The following is a 17,853-nucleotide window of genomic DNA, read 5'->3' as shown; positions in this document are numbered from 1 at the left end:
AATAGTAGAACTATGTTAATTTTACATAGTTATATAACTGAAAGCTCGTCTGAACACAACTGTATAGTTCAACAAAATTTGTTTTGTTTTATTGGAGCGGGGCGAACCAGCATTTAGGTGCTTCAGAAAGTCAAAATTTAACTTGAACTGATGTCAAAGTTTCTTCAGCAATTAAACATGAGTTATTATCATCTTTTATTATATAATAGCTAAGATGAGTTCATTTGAAACCAAAACTATGTTTTTACTGTAAATTCCACTATAAGTAAGAGTAGGTAAAGGTTGAAGGTGGTTTTATTTATTTTTTTCATGTCAAAATGAAAAATAGTGTTGCATGTGATAGTAGACATTTTTGATCAGTCCTAGCTGATGAGCAACAATTTCAGTTCCTCTACTTTCTAGAAATACGACCACAGAGATCAACTTTTGTGTGGGACTTTCAAATGAATAAGCCTGATGGGTGTTGTATGAGTGTGTGGGTGACATAGTAAAGTCATTAACAGCATAAGACAGAAAGAGTGAGGTCTTAGACAAGTAATGTTTAATGTGCTACATTATAAAAGTTTGTCAAAAATAGGTTCTCACATATAAAGTATCAACATCTTTTGGACTGAGTCAAAAAATAAACTAGGATAACAAAAGAAACACAAAGTCACTGTACAAAAGTCACTAAGTAATGGAACCGTCTTGTTTCTAAACCTGGCTGTAGCTAACAATCAAATATCCTGCACTTGGATCTAGTTCCTGCTTTTTCCTGTGCTGATATCAAATAAATTAAAAAAGCATAAAATATGAACCTGACCATTTAACTTTTTAGTATGAGGTACTGTTGTGTCTGTAGTTCTGTAGTCTATAAAAAAGTATTGCAATCTTCATGATTGGCAAATTCAGTTCCAGCTACATTGATTTGATCATTTTCATAGTGCTAACAATACTTGTTTGGATTAAAGAGACAACAGTAAACATTGGTAGACACAACCAAGTAACAATATAACTAAGAAAACAAAGAATTTTTCTCTTATTTTAAATATTAAATTAAAACTGAGGCATGTTCTCTTTCCAATGTCAAAGGGGTTCAGGACTTGAAAAACCAAACATTTTCTTCTGCCATATTATCATTACAAGCTACAGTGAATCATCTCTTGAAAAGATGCTGACAGTACATTTTTTATAGCTTTTCATAAAGGATTAAATCCAGAATTTTTTAACACCAGGTAAAATCATACACACATACTCATACACATACACATTCGCATCCACAATGAATAGAATGGACGGGAAAATCCAGTCCTTTTGGGACTGTCACATAGTGTCCATAGTGGGATTAACACATTATTCCTGAGAATCCCAGTATTTTTTTTTTAAGAATTAAAGAAGTTAAAAAAACATAAAAAAGAGAAGGACACATATAAACAAGTATTAAAACATTTGATACAGTGCTCAAATAAGAAAAAACAACAACAACAATAAGTTAAGACAAACTCACACAAATAGACTTTCACATGGGTTTGAAAACCAGCTGAAGTATGAGGACATTATAATCACATCTTCATTCTATAACAGGTCAGAGGGTAGAAGTGCAATCACTTGACATAATCTTCAAGTCTTTGGAAACACTATTTGTTTGGTGCGGCTTTAATTGACTTGGTTTACGCATCTTCTCTCTGATTTATCCCTCGAACTACTAGGGAAGAGAGGATTTTTGGTGTCAACTAGGGAATACTCTGTGCATAGATAGCAATTTTTTGGGTTTCTGGTAGACCTGAACAAGCTATATGTCATCCTTTCAACATTTTCCCTCATCTAATCCTCCTCAGTCTTTATAGAGGGCCGGTGGTTGAAGTGTACCACGCTGGCTCTCTCTTGGTGATGACCCATGGCGGTTACCCCATGAGGTACTACAGCAAAAGCCTTGAGGAATCCAACATCCTCCTTCCCCTCACCGCTCTCCAAACTTATAGCCAACCATTTTTCCAAGGCAGCATCCACCTGAGCCTCTCCAGCACTCTCAGGCAGTGCCTCAGCCTCCTGACTGGCATCAAAGCGCTCTACCATCTCTGCTGCTTGCCTCAGCTCTGGGATTTCAGGACGGGCAGCGGGGCAGAAGCTGGAGCGCTGATGGAGGTTCAGAGAGAAGCGATGGATGAAGCCCCTAGTGCAGGCTTGGCAGGAGTGGGGTCGGTCACGGGAGCTGTGCAGCCGACGGTGGAGTTTGAGGTGAATGTACTGGGTAAACTTCACCCCACACAGCTTACACTGATATGGCTTCTCCCCAGAGTGCAGGCGTAGGTGGGTTTTCAAGTTGCTGGTGCTGCTGAAGCGTTTGTGGCACACCTGTAGACATTCAAAGAGAACATTAAAAGATCCTGTAATTCAAAAGCAAACAAGAGGCAGCAGACAAGAACAGAAGGCAACCTCTCTGCTGCCTTACATAATTGCCTTGTTGTTGCTTTGGTATGTAGACAGTGAGCCAGTCGTGTTTTTTCACTAAAGGACTGTATTTATTTTCGGTGGTCAAGATGAATGAGTAGCACAGGCTGACGCCACTGTCACACCCTCTCTAGTTGCTGTACAACAAAGCGTTTCTCTTAAAGGAAACAGGAGAGACAAGGTAAAGGTTCTGTCAGAGATAAGCAATGTTGTGTGTGCGTCATCGAAAATAATGTTCTTTTTAGCAGCATCATATGACCCCTTTAACAGAGTATAACTGTCATCTGATGCCCTTTATCTTGATTTTCTTTCACAGCATATACACTCACCTGGCACTCATGTGGTTTCTCGCCTGTGTGGACCAAGTGATGTTTCTGTAGGTGGGCTAGTTGGGTGAAACTCTTTTTGCACAAGTTGCACTGGAATGGCCTCTCTCCACTGTGGACCCTCAAGTGCACCTTTAAAATGAACATACACTCTTTAGTCTTACTCAGTTCCATATCTTTCAAAAACAAGACTCTAAATCAAGTACATTCTACTCACTTTGAGGTTGGACAGCTGACTGAAGGTCTTGAGACAGATGTTGCATTCATACTTGATTTTGCCATTCTGCTTCTTGAGTGGGTACGGGAGAGACTTGTACCCAGGTGCTGGTGGAGAGGACGAGGATGAAGGTGATATGCTTTTGGGTGTAGCCAGGCTGAGGTTGATGGCTTCTTCATATTCAGAGAGAGGCTTCTGGAACATTTGCTGAGGGGATTGCTTTGGCTGAGGTGAGAGTTCGGGTGTTGCAGGGGCTCCTCGGGGTGGAGTATTTGGGATTCTTTCCTTCAGACCTCCATGAAGTGGGGCAGGATAGGGCAGTGTAACTGGTAACAGACCTGGTTGGGGTATGGAAGGGTAGGGCAAGCCATTACTACCCAGGAGTCCGTTGTACCGGAGACCCCCTTTTGAGGGCAACATGGAAGGGAAGGGAGGGGAGTATGGAGGCAACAGCAGACGTGAATAATGAGAACTGTATGGTGGTAATAAGGGATATGGAGCTTGCAGGGGTCTAGGTGAGGGCAATGAAGGGTATGAGATCAGACCTTCTCGATGACCATAGAGGCCGTGTAAGTGGAGTGGAAGGTCTTGCGGTGGGGACAGGGTGGGATATGGGTGAATTCTTATGTTCATCTCTTTCTGGTTGGGATGTGGAGAATAGACAGGCTCTGGCGAAGCAGCTTTGTGGATCTTTTTGCTGAAATCCACCACCTGTTCATCCGGTGTGTCAGGTGGCGTGTCCCTCTCAATAACCTCTACATCGATCTTTTCGTCCACTTCATCTTCCTGTCCCTCACTTTGAAGTTTGTGTGGGCTTTGGGGATGTTTAGGGTAGTAGGTGTACAGAGGTAGGGGCTGCTTCTGATACTCAAAATCAGGTATGTACTCTGGAGAATGAGAGAGAAAAAAAAGGTCACACAGTGCAAGTTGTAGTGTGAATACTGACAGACAGCAGAGGTGAGAATCCAAGTATGAAACTGGTGTGGGAAGTCTTGTTTGAGACTTGACCCATTTCACATTCAACAAATCTTCTGTCGCTGAAATTGACCAAGCAGGTCAAAGTCTTTGCAGAGCAACATCGGTCACCCATCGAACAGGCCTGTATGCCTGTATGTGATACACCTACTCATAACCATCCTCCTCAAATGCTCACTTATGGTAAATGGCAGCTCTTTCAGTTTAAAGCTGACAGGCAGAAGATATCTGACTGGTTTCTTTTTGACAAAGAGATAGTTCTGCTTTCACGTAGCACCTAGATTACAACCGTGTGGGTGTTCGCAGTGTGGGTGTGTGTATGTTTGTGAGGTGGAGGGGCATATGTATGTGTCGGAAGAAAGGAGCCTCGTGTGACGCCAATAGTTCTCACTCAGAAACTACTCTGACTCACTATAACAGCAGATGTCCTCAACCATGGGAAAAATCCTACAATACCACTTTAGCACTAACTGTTACTTACTGTTATAAAGGAAATCGAGATAAGGTCAAATTATTACTGTCCTTTCACTCTAGAGATTGTAAAAACAAAGCCACAACAGCTAGCTTCTTTCAGTAACCTTTGTGGTGACTCAGACAAAACATGCTAAATCATGGAGAGTAGTACAAGGCTCATCTGTGCCACACAGCAATGGGAAGATTACACAAACACATTATAACCCTTGTGGTCAAAGCTTGGTTCCTCAAACCTGATGTAAACCAATCTGGTGCAACATTTACAGGCATCGTCTAGGTATTTCCTAACTACCGCGAGGAAAGTGAAAATGGGTATTTGAAACTCTGAAGAGCACAACAGCACAAAGCAAAATGCAACTTACAAACATTAATACAAATTCTAAAATCTAAACAATGGAGGAACACAGATGAACAGAATCAACAGACATTTACTATGTTTTATGTTAGACTAAGTATCAGCAGATCTGTTCTAAGAAATTAATCTATATTTATGCCAAAGTCCATAAAAAATTCAAATGATGTAATATTACGCTTTCTAAAACTGAATATACAGATTTCTTTAAACCTCACACAGGAAGTAAAACTTGTTAACGCAGACTGAATGATATAAATTGAAAAAAGCGGCTCTGAAAAGGCTAATGTGCTTCACAGTGTCTGACTTTCTAATGAGGGATATTTAATAATCAGGTGTAATTGTTCAGTGAAAGCATCACCAGTGAGAGGAGCATACGTGTCAACATGACTCAGGTAATGGTCCTTAACAACAGCACACAAAATGAACACATAGACATACATACATTCCGAGGAGTGAATGAGAATAATATATGCCAGTGTGAGATTGAATCAATGTGACATAAGGAGTATCGCATGACATCTCCTTAGATAGAAAATCCAGAGAGTCCATCGTTTTGTCATAAACATACACACGCTTACTCACTCTTACGGATCATACACATTCATAAACAGTTTCATTTACAGCCACTTTCATTGCTTACTACCTCTAGAGTTTCAAATGACATTTAAAGAATCAAAATTCATTATCATATCGTGTGTGTGTAGTGTTATATTATATATTAGATCAAACTAATGTAACATCATTTTTTTTAGAACAGACTTATCAACGAATAAAAGCCTGGTACCACCTTAACTGTGTGATGAATGTTGCTATTGGTGGCATAATATCATAATGGTCAAACCTATATAAGACACTGCCACAAAAAAAATAAAAATAAACATCCTCCCTGAATATCAGCATAAATAATGTACACAGAAGAACTGAGGGTGCCCATTTAATTGCTGATCTTTTAGAATAAAGGCATTAAAAAAGTCACCTGATTCAGAAATAGACGAAAAGACAGAGACCAGGCACAGTATAAACATTATCTTGGGTGAGTGCACAGGAGGGGCAATATACAAAGATAACTCAGGTGACTAATAATTCCATAGTTTCAAGAAAGCCAGAGAGAAAGCAATAAAGAAATAAAATGAAAAGGAAAAAACTATCTACATAAAAACCAACATTTTATCTAGTTTTTCCCTCCCTAGTGCCAAATAATGTGGGATAATTCCAGAGCCCATGACTCACTTGGCTTCAGACTGTCTGGTTGCTCTTGCTGGCCGCACAGTCTCTGGGAGAACTCCGGACTGTACCACACCAACAGCTCCTGCTTGGGCTCCACGGGCTGGATGGTGTAGAAGAAGATCTCCTGGTTATTTTGACAGGCCACCAGGTTCTGTTCGGCCAGCGATCGTGCTGGGTTGACGTACCGCATCCAGTTGCTGCGGTGGACATCGTAGCCATCAATGAAGTGGTGTAGGTGTCCACCACTGTAGATCTGGATGGAGAGAAAGGAAATCACGTTAATGCTTCACGCTAGTCTGCAATGTCAACAATGCCATCATAATTAAACATTACAATTTTAAAATTTGATCTTTTAAAAAATAAAAATTAACACATTATACAAACAACACATTATGCATTGATTTCAGTGACAATCTGTAAATAAGTTTTAAAAAAAAGTTGTTACAAATGATTCTTCACCTCTGCCATGAACAGAACGCTCTTCAGACAGCTGTTTATATCAACTCCTCTGTGTCTTCTAACCTGTGAAAGTGTGTGTGTGTGTGTGTGTGTGTGGCTTGTCCCGCAGAAAATGTGTGACTAACTTTGTGTGTCAATGATGTCAAGCTCTTTATAAAGCGCTGGGCGTCAAAACGATCTACACATGCTGCCAGTCACACGCGCTTCTCCTCCCCTGTCTCCACCCACTTTTATTCTAATTTGTAAATGGGGGAATTCACTGCTGAGATGTGCCAGGGCATGTTAAGTCCCCTATCGCAGACACTCCTTTTAGCAGTTACACCCTTGAAGACTCATAAACACAAACACACTTTCACCCACACGAACAGCCTGCTCTTCACATCCGTCCACCTGCCTTTGGTCACGTGACATGCTGTGTCATTTCATTGCTTTATGGCAACAGGAAGTCAGTATGGATTTACAGGAAATGGAGAAAAGAAAAGGACAGCTCAGACTAGGAAAACCCACGGTGACACACACGAATGTCAAACACACTCGTGCCTGCATGCATGTATGCCCTCACACGAGCACAGCCACACATATAAACACAAACAAACACACAGATATATCTAGTGCCCTTGGCAGGGAGCTAAAGAGACTGAAGTTCACTTGCATGCTGATATGACAACAGAAATGTAAGGACTAAAAAGAAAGTGATTGTGTGTGTGTGTGCATCTGCCACTCAGTCTCTGTGCAGGAATCCCGACTTCTCTAAAACCTGGCCACAAACCAAAGACTTGCGCTATTCTTTGCGTTTTTGTCAAATGGTTTCGAAATAGCTATACTTGGTAACTTCTGCTGAGTAAACCATTGTATGAGAACAAAGCAGGAATCTACAACAAACAGGATAAGATCTCTCAGAGCTTCCTCTGTGTTTTCCAAGTAAGCCCTTGAGTGTTCAGCAAACTAAGCCTAATAGGAATAACTACTCTTAGTGCATGTGTGCATCTGAACTTAAGCGAGTATTTGAAAAAGACAATCATGTTGAAGAAACCAAAGCATATTTGGATGTATTTGAGCATGAATGAATACGCTTCCGGCTCCTTTCAGCTAAAATTCTCTGGAAAGTCAGTCATGACAGGTTTGGCAGCTTTTCACTCAGTAGAATCGGTGAAAGATTAGATCAACAATGAAGTCACTTACCCTCCAAAAATATTTCCTGTTGGTCTGAAGGGGCACATTTTCTTTGGTGTGAATAACTCCTTGAAGAGGTCCGAATCGTGTACCTTGAGGTATGTACTCTTTGCTAAAAACGCCAGTCACCTGCAAGAATGAAGAGTGGCACTTGTGAACCAACTTATTCAGGAAGGAATAAAAATAAATGATTATTGATCTATTCACTTTGAACAGGAAATTGCATTGCATGATTTCAATGAGGCGTGCTTGGTTGGTAAGAGTCTTTGGTGACCTAAGGTAGCACACTATCCTCGCAGGTTAATGAGTTAAGTAAATAAATAGACTTATACTTTCCCTGCTCTACTTGGACCCTAACCTAGAAACATACAGCTGTCCTCAATAACGCCTGACCCATTTGACCCTGCTGGCAAAAGTTGTGTAGTATTGACAATCAATCCTGTCTGAGGTCCTAAAAAGACAAAAAAAAGGAAAGCAGAGGGAAAATAGAAGACAAAATGGAGCAGGTGGTCCACTCTCAATGCTCTGTAGAAACCAGAAAGTAGGCTTGTAAATAGGTCACACTGTGGCGTGGGGATCAGTTGCCCCCTTTATATCATCAAGCCACTCCTGCACTTCTTTAACTCTTATGATAAGTTTACATGCATCAATTTTAGATGAAAAGTCCACTTAAAGCATAGTTATGATGGTTGAAACTAGATTTGAGGCAATAGGAAGGAATGATGTATTCCAAGAAGCACCAACAGGAAGGATAGTTTGGGGGGCACAGTTATTGGCTGGAGACGAAAGCTGTGGCGACAGTAGAATTGTGCATCGTTAGTGTTGCGTGACTAATTGGTAGGTCTTTAGTGATTAACTGCTCAGAGAGGGCTTAGGGAGTAAGAGGAAGGGGGTAGGAGAGTGAGTGTCAGACCAACGGCACCACGCCACCCCAACGCACACGCTGAAGCACTCAACCCTCCATCCAAACATGATTCCCCCACCCCAAGCTGTCCAAGGATCTTCGGTCCAAACAAAAGTTAATCAGTCAAGCTTAACCTACTTCCTTTGGCTGAGATTCTGCAAGTGTGTGCGTTTGCGTGTTTGTGTCCTTCCCGACCCTGGCATAGATCACCCCATCTGCCACGTGCCCCCCTTAGTTAGGCACACTTCTCAAGCTAAGGGTCAGGGAGCATTGTTTATACGCCCCCTTTGATGCATGACTGTGTAAATTTGTGCCTTTGCCCGCTAACACCGTCTAAAAACTTCTATCTTGTTAGTTCCAATTTAGTTTTCAGTTTGAAATAAAAGGAAAATGTAAAGAAAAGTATCAGTGTTTAATGCTCATTGTATCAGCATCTGCTAGCAGTGCTGCTAGCTGCTAAAATCAGATAGCAGTCGAGAGATAACAGTCACTTTCTGTTCTCTCCCACAAAACGTGCAGTCGTAACGCACTAACAACACATTAAAGCAGCAAAACGCAGACTTTCACAAATACAAAAACTTTGGAATGTGTGCGTATGCATCACCGAAACCATCTAGCGGATGACTAGCAGCCTGGTCACCATGCTAACGCCATTGACAACATAAGAGCAATGCTTTTGACAGAATCAGCAGAGACAAGAGGAATAGCATGCACAGAAATGGGAAGTGTGTAATGGCTCTCGAAGTATTTGTAAATTTCAACTAGTGCGAGTACAGAGATCTGCTGTTAGTAAAAGTTTTTTTTTTTAAATATGTGTCTGACAGCGATTCTAGTTGTGCCTCAATCTATCATGACAGGAAATATGTTGTTGTATCGTTGTTTTTATCTCCATGCTTAAAAAAGGAGAGTCAGCGTGGGAAAAGATGAGAATGAGAATATAAACCAAAGACATAAAAGAGTTTGTGAAAGAAAAGGGGAAGAGCAAGAAACAATTTAGTGCAGACCAAATGAGAATAAAAAAAGAATAAACTATATATACACACACACACACACAAACACACATATATATTCACTGTATGGAGTACAGCAGCGTGAACATTTTACAAAACCTCTCCTTCAGTGTTTGACGGAAGAAAGAAAATCAGTAAGTAACAGAATTGTAATATCTGGCTAACCTTGAGGTCTTAACACAAGCTGAAAAATGTTAACACATTTTTCTGTCTTAGCACATTTTGTTGAGATAGACCAGAATATGTACATGTGTGCGTATGCATCCTCCCTGAGCTGATGACCACAATTTCACACCTTTAAAAAGAGCAGGGGCAATAGAAAGAGGAACTGACTTTCACCTGCGAAGGAGGGAAATTGGATCATGCAGAAGACAAACAGAGCAGTGACAAAATGCATGAAGACGCAAAAGAAACCATAGCAAAGGTGTGAAGAATGACACAGTCAAATGTGTTTAAACAAGAAAGAGATAGAGATAAGGACAATGATCAAAAAACAGAAATAGAGAATTTTTAATAATGCAGCCATGGTAAAATTTTATTGACAGCACTGCAGTAATCTTATTTTAATACTAAATTTACGAAGTTTGTTAAATACGCCACAGTTAAAGGTAAGTAAGACACAGTCACAAAATAAACCCAACAAAATATTCAGGTATCATCCTAAAGGAGTTTATTGTGAAATTTGACTGGTTAAAATAACCGTTAATGAAAAATAAGTCTGATATTTTTTATGAAAGATATATTGATTTGAGTTGAGAAGAAGGTTTAAATTAAAAGTATAGTGTGGATGCCAAGGACAATGGTGAAATACACAGTCATTCAACTGCAAAATGCCTCCACTGACCAATCAGTATCAAATATTACAGAAAGCGATGTAATATAACCTTCTGAGACGCACATCAACAAAAAACAAATGGATAGCCAATGTGAAAGCTCATTGAAAGCAGAGTGAGTGTGTGAATGTCAGGTAGAGAAAGAGTTAATGTGATTAAGCTGTTACCTCATAGGTCCTCTACCTGCCTGATCCCTGACCTGCCAATGGCTGTCATCGTCACACTGACCTACTGAACCACACCTCGCAGGGCCCTCATACAGTGCGAAACGATGTCAAGAAGTATCTGATACTTTGAATTGAACAATCCCTTTTCATGGAACTTTATTTTTATACATCTAAAGGGTTACGGCTTAATGGTTAGGTATCTAGGCTCAGACAGAGGTGAACCTGAGGAACTGAAACACCCTCATATGTTTGCAACAAAACAGTATCAGAAATTACTTTGTGTTTTTTTTCTGACAAGACAATACCAATTCAGTAGCACCTATGCACTATCTGAATCTGTTTTGTAAGTATCTGCTCCAGGAAAGCATATAAAGTGAAAGCAGTGTTGCACAAGCTGCTTTAGGCAACAAGTGTTTATTAAATGATGAGTAATCAAAAGTCTGTTGAAAAAGGAATTGGGAATGTACTGTAGTGTACACAGCTAAAGCTGCAGGCTATTGTACCTGGTTGTCAGCGCTGTACTGGAAGGTGAGGTTCCGTGGAATGGAGGTCATGGCTTTGGGAAGGCTGAAGCTGGGTTCGGATGCCTGGTCTTGGACGGTGTAGGTGCAGTTCAGTGCAAAGTCTACCTCCCTCCACTCGCTCATGTCCTCTAGAGATGCCTCCAACTTCATTTTCTCTCTTTCCCTTTTCAGTTGCTTCTCTGCGGTATATTTTTTGTAGATTTTCTTGTATAAGCTGTTTGGTATATTCTCCTTTGGTTTGTGTTGCTTTGGTTCTCTGTTGGAGATGTCCTCCTTTTGCTTTATTTGTTAGTTAAAGATCTAAAGAAAACCCAAAAGATGCATTTAGACATACACATTTCCTTTCAGGTTCATGAATGAGAATAAATGAGACATCACAGATGTAGTAGTATGATGCCAAATGTGATAACCCTGACTTTTATGAGAAATGTACTGTATTCTTTTACGAGTGTAGTCACAACTAGTCACTGACATATAACATTTAGCGCTATTGTGTCTGTAGGCCAGAACTAGGAGTATTTTTTAAGCTTTGTACAGGTAATTATTTCATATTCATTGGTGATCTCACTTTGACTAAATCAGATTTTTTTTTCTTTCTATGAATGAAATAAATAATAATAAAAAAAATGTTCCAAACTCACTTCACATTCATTCAGCTGTTGCATCCTCAATATCTTTGGTTAGGTCATCTCTGCTTTCCTGTTGCCCAGTCACTCTGTCATCTTGTTTGATTTCTCTCCAGTTTCCATAAATTCCAAAGAATCTTCCAACAGCAATTCCCCTCTGATATTTCAAACTCTCTTGTCCGTTGCCTACTGTTACTCAGACTGTCCACGCTGAGCTGTGTCAGACTTTTGAGTTGCAAAGACTAACCAATCAGCATCTGGCTTTAATCATGTGACCGCCAGGATTAGTCAAAGGTGATACAATTGGGACACTGGAAGTGTTTCGGACACAGCAAGCCCAAACGTACACATCAACACCTTCAGCAGACAAAGGATTGTCTTGGACAATCAGAATGCAGTTGGACAACTGAGTAAAAACAGATGGTTGGATCACTGAAAACACACCAATGGACTTTTGCTTGGATGGACTCTTAATGAGCAATCTGGTCCCAACCCAATTAGACCCCCCTCCCTTCAAACACACACATGCTACAAGCACCTCTGTGACCTAGATCTAGACCTGGCCTGGTGTGTGATACTCTGTTGTGGCCAGTAGTGTAAGAGATGGAGACAGGAAACAAAGCAAGTCAAACTGAGGAGCTTCTCAGACACCTGTCTGAAGGGTTTCATCACTCTGTCAGGATGCCACATGCAACAATTCTGAAACAGAAACCTCGGTCCAGTCTAAACTCATCAGTTCTGACCTGGAACGTTCGGTCCATGTAAATTCATCAGGCCTAATATGAAGACTCATGAGCATCGGTCAGCAGCGGTCTAAAAAAAAAAAAGAGAACTCAAACAGCATGAAAAGAGTTACAGTCCAAGAATGAGCCTGTTTTTTAAATAAAAATTCTAATAATTCATTAATTAAATATGAAGAAAAAATGATTTGCTGTCTTGTTTTCAAATACAAATATCTAAACATTCTTACAGTCTAGATACATTTACTTGAGAAGTCTTGAAAATGAATCAAAATTATATGAGTTTTTTTGCTTAAAACAAGAAAAAAAATCTGCCAATGAAATGAGAAAAATAAACTTTGAATCAAGTTTTCTCTCCAGTTTCCATAAATTCCAAAGAATCTTCCAACAGCAATTCCCCTCTGATATTTCAAACTCTCTTGTCCGTTGCCTGTCACAAAAAATCTGCCAATGAAATGAGAAAAATAAACTTTGAATCAAGTTTTTTAAACTCCACTGGCAGTAAAAAAAAAACAATGAATTTTCAGTAAACACTTAATATCTTAAGTCATTTTGCTAAAATGTAAATGTATCTTGTTTTAAGAATGTTTAGATATTTATACGAAATATAATATAATCGCGATACATATTGATATTGAATTATTGTCCAGCCCTAAATATAATTGTGCACTACTTCTAATTTCTTCTCAAATCATGCTGTAGAGCATAATCATCACTCAAACAGTAATGGTGATAATATCATTTAAAATAAAATAAAAAAATTTTTGGACACCACTGTAACTGAATAAAATGTGGTATGGAGTGGCATTCAGCAGAACTTTTGGGGTGGGTGGGGATGTAAATATTTGCATGCTATGAATTCACGCTTCAGAACGAAGTTAAAGAATCTCTTCATGTTAGGAATGTTTGTGGAAATTCTCTTCCTCGTGTTTCACCACCTAATATAGAACTTGGATTGTTACTGAACTTCTGCCCATAAAAAGTAAGATTACTTATGTCAATCATCATATTCACCTTAAAAAAATGCTCTTCTATGACTACAGAAATAATTGAAACTGTTCATCACACATTAATAACTTGACTTCAGGCAAACAATTTCCTACAGTCTACGTAATACTGGAAAGGACATTTTACATTTAAACCAATATTAAACATTGACCATCTCTACCATGTTGATTAACACCAACTGCATTTAAATGTCGTATCTCAGAGTGTCCATTTTACTCGTGTTCCCTCATGGAGTGAAACAGTCAGTAAATTGGCTGCCATATGGCTCTTGTGGCCATTTTCGAGACGCATGTGGGCCGCATGGCGTAAGTGTGCCTCTCTTTTCACTGGGCTAATTTCTCTAATTTGCAGACAGTCTGGGCTGAGGCTCAGCCCGGCGCGGCGTGAGCAGAGCTGATCATCCAGGGCGTCACTCTATTTGCACTTTTACAGGGGAGGGTTGACCCCACCGGGGGAGCGTCAGGTTTTGGGGGGGGGGGGTGAAAAGCAAGGGGACAGTCAAAAGAGAGAACCAGTGACATGGGCTATACAACCTGTGCGTAGTAATATACCTTAACACATTACACTGCTTTGACGGCCAGTTTATGTCACAGATATGTGAGGTCTCGCATATTTAAGATTCATGCACAATACGGTAATTGAAAGCAGCATGTGTGACGTTCGAGACAACACCCAGTATGCTAACGGAGGAGTTGAAGTATGCGGTATGTGGTATTAACAAGGTGACAAAACAGATTCCTTTAGTTGTGCAATGGCCAACTGTTCATATAAATGATGACACATGGTTTTATTCGATAAAAGAGAAATCAATGTTAGAAACTGAATCCCCATCAAGAGGCTAAAAAGTTTGCGGATTCTCTCTGTGTCAAGCGTTAAACTAAGTATTAGTTTGTAATGCCTGTAAAACTGAATAATGTGAAGCGGCATACATCCATTAATTCTGATTACATCTGGTTCTATGAACTGTGAGTCAGCATTTTCAATTCTGAACAAATCAAGTCATTCAGCGTTCACCAGTCCACTTTCTTTGCTCCACCAGGGTGAAAATTCACAATAATTTCCAGACAAGGAAAGACTCGTTTTTTGACTCATTGGGTGGGTTACTGTACAATTCTTTCTTTTCTTTTTTTCAGTTTTAAGTGCATTTCTTACACAAAATGGCAGGTTTTAGAATATCTTTTAAATGTTATTTTATTTTACATTCTTTTATTTGTCCATATTACTGGAATGTACGCCTTTGTGCTGATTAATGAACTAAATAATAAACTGAGTATAGAAAATAAAGTGATTTCAGTCTTGATGAAATCTTCTGACAAACTTCATAATGGTAACCACCTCAAATCCCACACTGAATCCTTCAGAGCAAGTTCAAGGCCAAAAACAGCTCACAGATGTTTCAACTTCCTAGAAACTGACCTCCAGCTTGAAAACAGTGTAAACAACCAGGAGAAGAGCTTATCAGAATCAAACAAATAATATGAAGACAGAAGTGGCATAACAGAACAAACGCTGAAGAACGTTTGATTAAAAGAAAAGGAAATTCCTTCTGATAGTAAAGCATGATACTAAGATTTTTTGAATTTATATATATATATATATATATATATACAGCAGTTATTTGTGCATCATGGTATGTGCTTATGACCTAGTCACACGTCAGAGATCACATTCAATGCACGAGGCTCAAAAAGCCACAAGAGTCACAGGTAGACCCCTCAATTAAAAAATAGCTGTAGGTGCCCAATATACAATAACTAAAAATAATTCTGAAAAACGACCAAAAGTAAAACATGTCACCCTTTTCTATGTTTTCCCATCTGCTCCTCAGAAGTAAACAGACCGTATTCCTCAAGGGAGATGGATTAATATCTGTTTGTGTATTGTTCTCTGCTTTACAACTATTACAAACCCTGTTGCCTCCCTGGCAACAACCCCACCCACTGCACACACTGTCGGCCAGTGGTTTCACAGCCAGCGGATGGTGTGTCAACGCGCCATTTAACCACTTTGTTTACGGTCTTTGCTCGGCTTAAGGCGAACGCACATTCTCCTAAACACAGATTATCTGCTTCCTCGGACCCTAAACATTATTCACTCTCATCGCCAAAATCGCTTGGGATTTTTCATTTCATTTTCTGGTCTGTTTAGGCTGTTGTTTTTCCCATGTGATGTTGACATGTTTTGAGGAAGTTCCCCTCCTTGTGAGGAAAGAGAAGATGAGAAGGCTGCAGTAAATATGACTCTGACATAATCGAGAGGAGAGCAGTGACCGAAGCGACATACTAACATGCACCGACATGTAGTTCAGTTAGATTGTGTAAAGCAAACCAAAATGAAAAGCAGTTTTAATATTATGATCATTATTATTGCATGGTTATTCAAGGCCTACTTACTCAATGGTGTCACAGTCATGCTGAACTGACTAGTTATCATGTGCTATGGTGTAAAAGTACTTTGTGGGATAAATGAATGCTGTCATGAGGATTGTTTTACCAATGCATATGATTATTATAATTCTAGACCAAAACAACTTCCTCTTCTATGGTTTTTATATGGATGAAAGGAAAGACATGCACTATATATCTCACTTGAATCTCATCAAAGGCAAAGAAATTCAATTATCAAATGCTGTTTGGGTTTCTAGCAATTCATCATGCACACATCTCAGAAGCTGAGGGGAACGAAAAAACACGTTCTTAAAGGGACATTTTACACAAAACATGCATGACTTCCTTCTTTCTTCTGTGGAACACAAAGAGTTTTCTTTTAGTTGCCAATGCAACAATTCTTATTTTCTTTCAGTTTAACTCGATGTAATAACTAAAAGGAAATAAAAATGTATATAAACTAAATTGACACATTTAAAAAACAAAATTGCTAAAACTTTAACTTAAATGAAAATTAAAATACCAAATCTAAAAATAAAAACTAATTCAAAATATAAATAACAACAATAGCACCTCAATAATACTAAAATAACGCTTTGGACCTCAGTGTTCCTCAAAATGCTTTCTTCTGTGTTCTGGAGAAGAAAGAAAGTCATACAGGTTTAGAACGACATGAATAGTAATATGTAACAGTAAATGATAACAGAATTGTCAGTTTAGGGTGAACTATTCCTTTTTATCTTTTCATTATCCGAGCAGTCTGCGTGTCAACCATTGGAAATGGTGTCTTTTTTCTCAAGGGCTGGCAAACAAACACCCGCAACACCATTGATGCATCTTTTGAGCCAAAACCTCCATCTGTTTCATGATTGGCATCATGTGCTGGAAATGGTTTTCCTGTTCCTGATCTCTTCCTTTATTCTTTGTTCTAATATCATTTTCTTAAGTCTCTGAGACCCCTTCACCGGTACAGCTCAGTCTGAGTGCCACGAAGGGAAGCAAGGCACAGGCTTATCTGAATGGAGGAGAATATAGTGACGTAAAATGAAGGAAACATCTGGAGAAGAGGAAAAACAGCAGCTACATGGAACACATAACACACCTCATTCATCAAAGTGGATTAAACTGCCACTAAGCAGATGCGACAGAGGGATATAAATCACAAACACGCAGCTTAAGCACAACTATCACATTTCTGAAATAAAATTCATCCAATATATTGTTTTTAGTACTTCCTATAGTATCAATTGCCAAATTTGGTAACTAAACAAAAATGTTAGAAAAGTTACATGAAAAACTAATTTGTTAATGTAGTTTGGTGCAAAACTCATTTTGAAGAAATTTATGGCTGTGGACCTTAACTGAATGAATTGAATAATTGAATACTTCAGACTATTTTTGATTTAAACAAATGAAATAAAAGAAGTGCTAGAAAAGAGTACTGCTTGCTAGTACATAGTAATAATTACTTTGAATTAGAAGATAAAACAAAGATTACTTGAGTTTGTTTTACAAAAACATACTAATTCAGGTTTTCTACTTTAGAATTTCACGCTTTAATCAGTGTTACTTAGTTTTGTTTTGTTTTTTGAGAAATTTTTGCAATTTCTGAGTGAAGAACAGTTTTACACCTTTTTTCAGTTTATCATCAATAGGAGAAACTGTTTCCTATAAACTGTTACTGACAGTTACTGAAAACAATTTGGTATACCTTCAGTATGCAGAAATAACAAGAATATAGTTAAGCAATTATACACAACCAAGATACTGTCATCATATTCAGACCAATGGCACGATGCAAATGTAATACTGCTACTATAAAACAGTTCAATAAACAATATGCTAATATAGAGTAAGTTATATGGCCAACTGACATGTGGAAATATGGAAGTATGTCCAAATATGTATACTAAGTCAATGGATACCGTCAACTGTTTGGTTACCAACATTCTTCAAAATATATTTTTTTGGGACTTAACAAAAGAAACAAATGTATGGAGGTTTGGAACAAGTAGAGG

General features: G+C 38.9%; 1 protein-coding gene across 2 annotated transcripts; it reads right to left on the bottom strand.

The window, feature by feature from the left end:
* Positions 1-529: 529 nt before the first annotated feature.
* LOC107710332 (PR domain zinc finger protein 1-like) lies at positions 530-12,228 on the bottom strand. Of its 2 annotated transcripts, XM_016515078.1 has the most exons (7): positions 11,716-12,228; positions 11,054-11,374; positions 7,646-7,765; positions 6,008-6,257; positions 2,974-3,860; positions 2,760-2,888; positions 530-2,334 (listed from the first exon to the last, which is right to left on the bottom strand). In XM_016515078.1, exons 2-7 carry the CDS (start codon positions 11,222-11,224, stop codon positions 1,804-1,806), a joined length of 2,088 nt encoding a protein of 695 aa, XP_016370564.1. In that variant the 5' UTR covers positions 11,225-11,374; positions 11,716-12,228; the 3' UTR covers positions 530-1,803. The 2 variants fall into 2 exon arrangements, with proteins under 2 accessions (XP_016370564.1, XP_016370566.1); XM_016515080.1 differs by lacking the exons at positions 7,646-7,765; positions 11,054-11,374; positions 11,716-12,228 and adding an exon at positions 6,464-6,585.
* Between the last annotated feature and the right edge of the window lie 5,625 nt (positions 12,229-17,853).

Source organism: Sinocyclocheilus rhinocerous, unplaced genomic scaffold (assembly GCF_001515625.1).
Source record: "Sinocyclocheilus rhinocerous isolate Xijiao unplaced genomic scaffold, SAMN03320098_v1.1 scaffold897, whole genome shotgun sequence".
Taxonomy (NCBI): Eukaryota; Metazoa; Chordata; class Actinopteri; order Cypriniformes; family Cyprinidae; genus Sinocyclocheilus; species Sinocyclocheilus rhinocerous.
The sequence above is the reverse complement of the archived record's forward strand: the minus strand, read 5'-3'. Positions and strand labels throughout refer to the sequence as shown.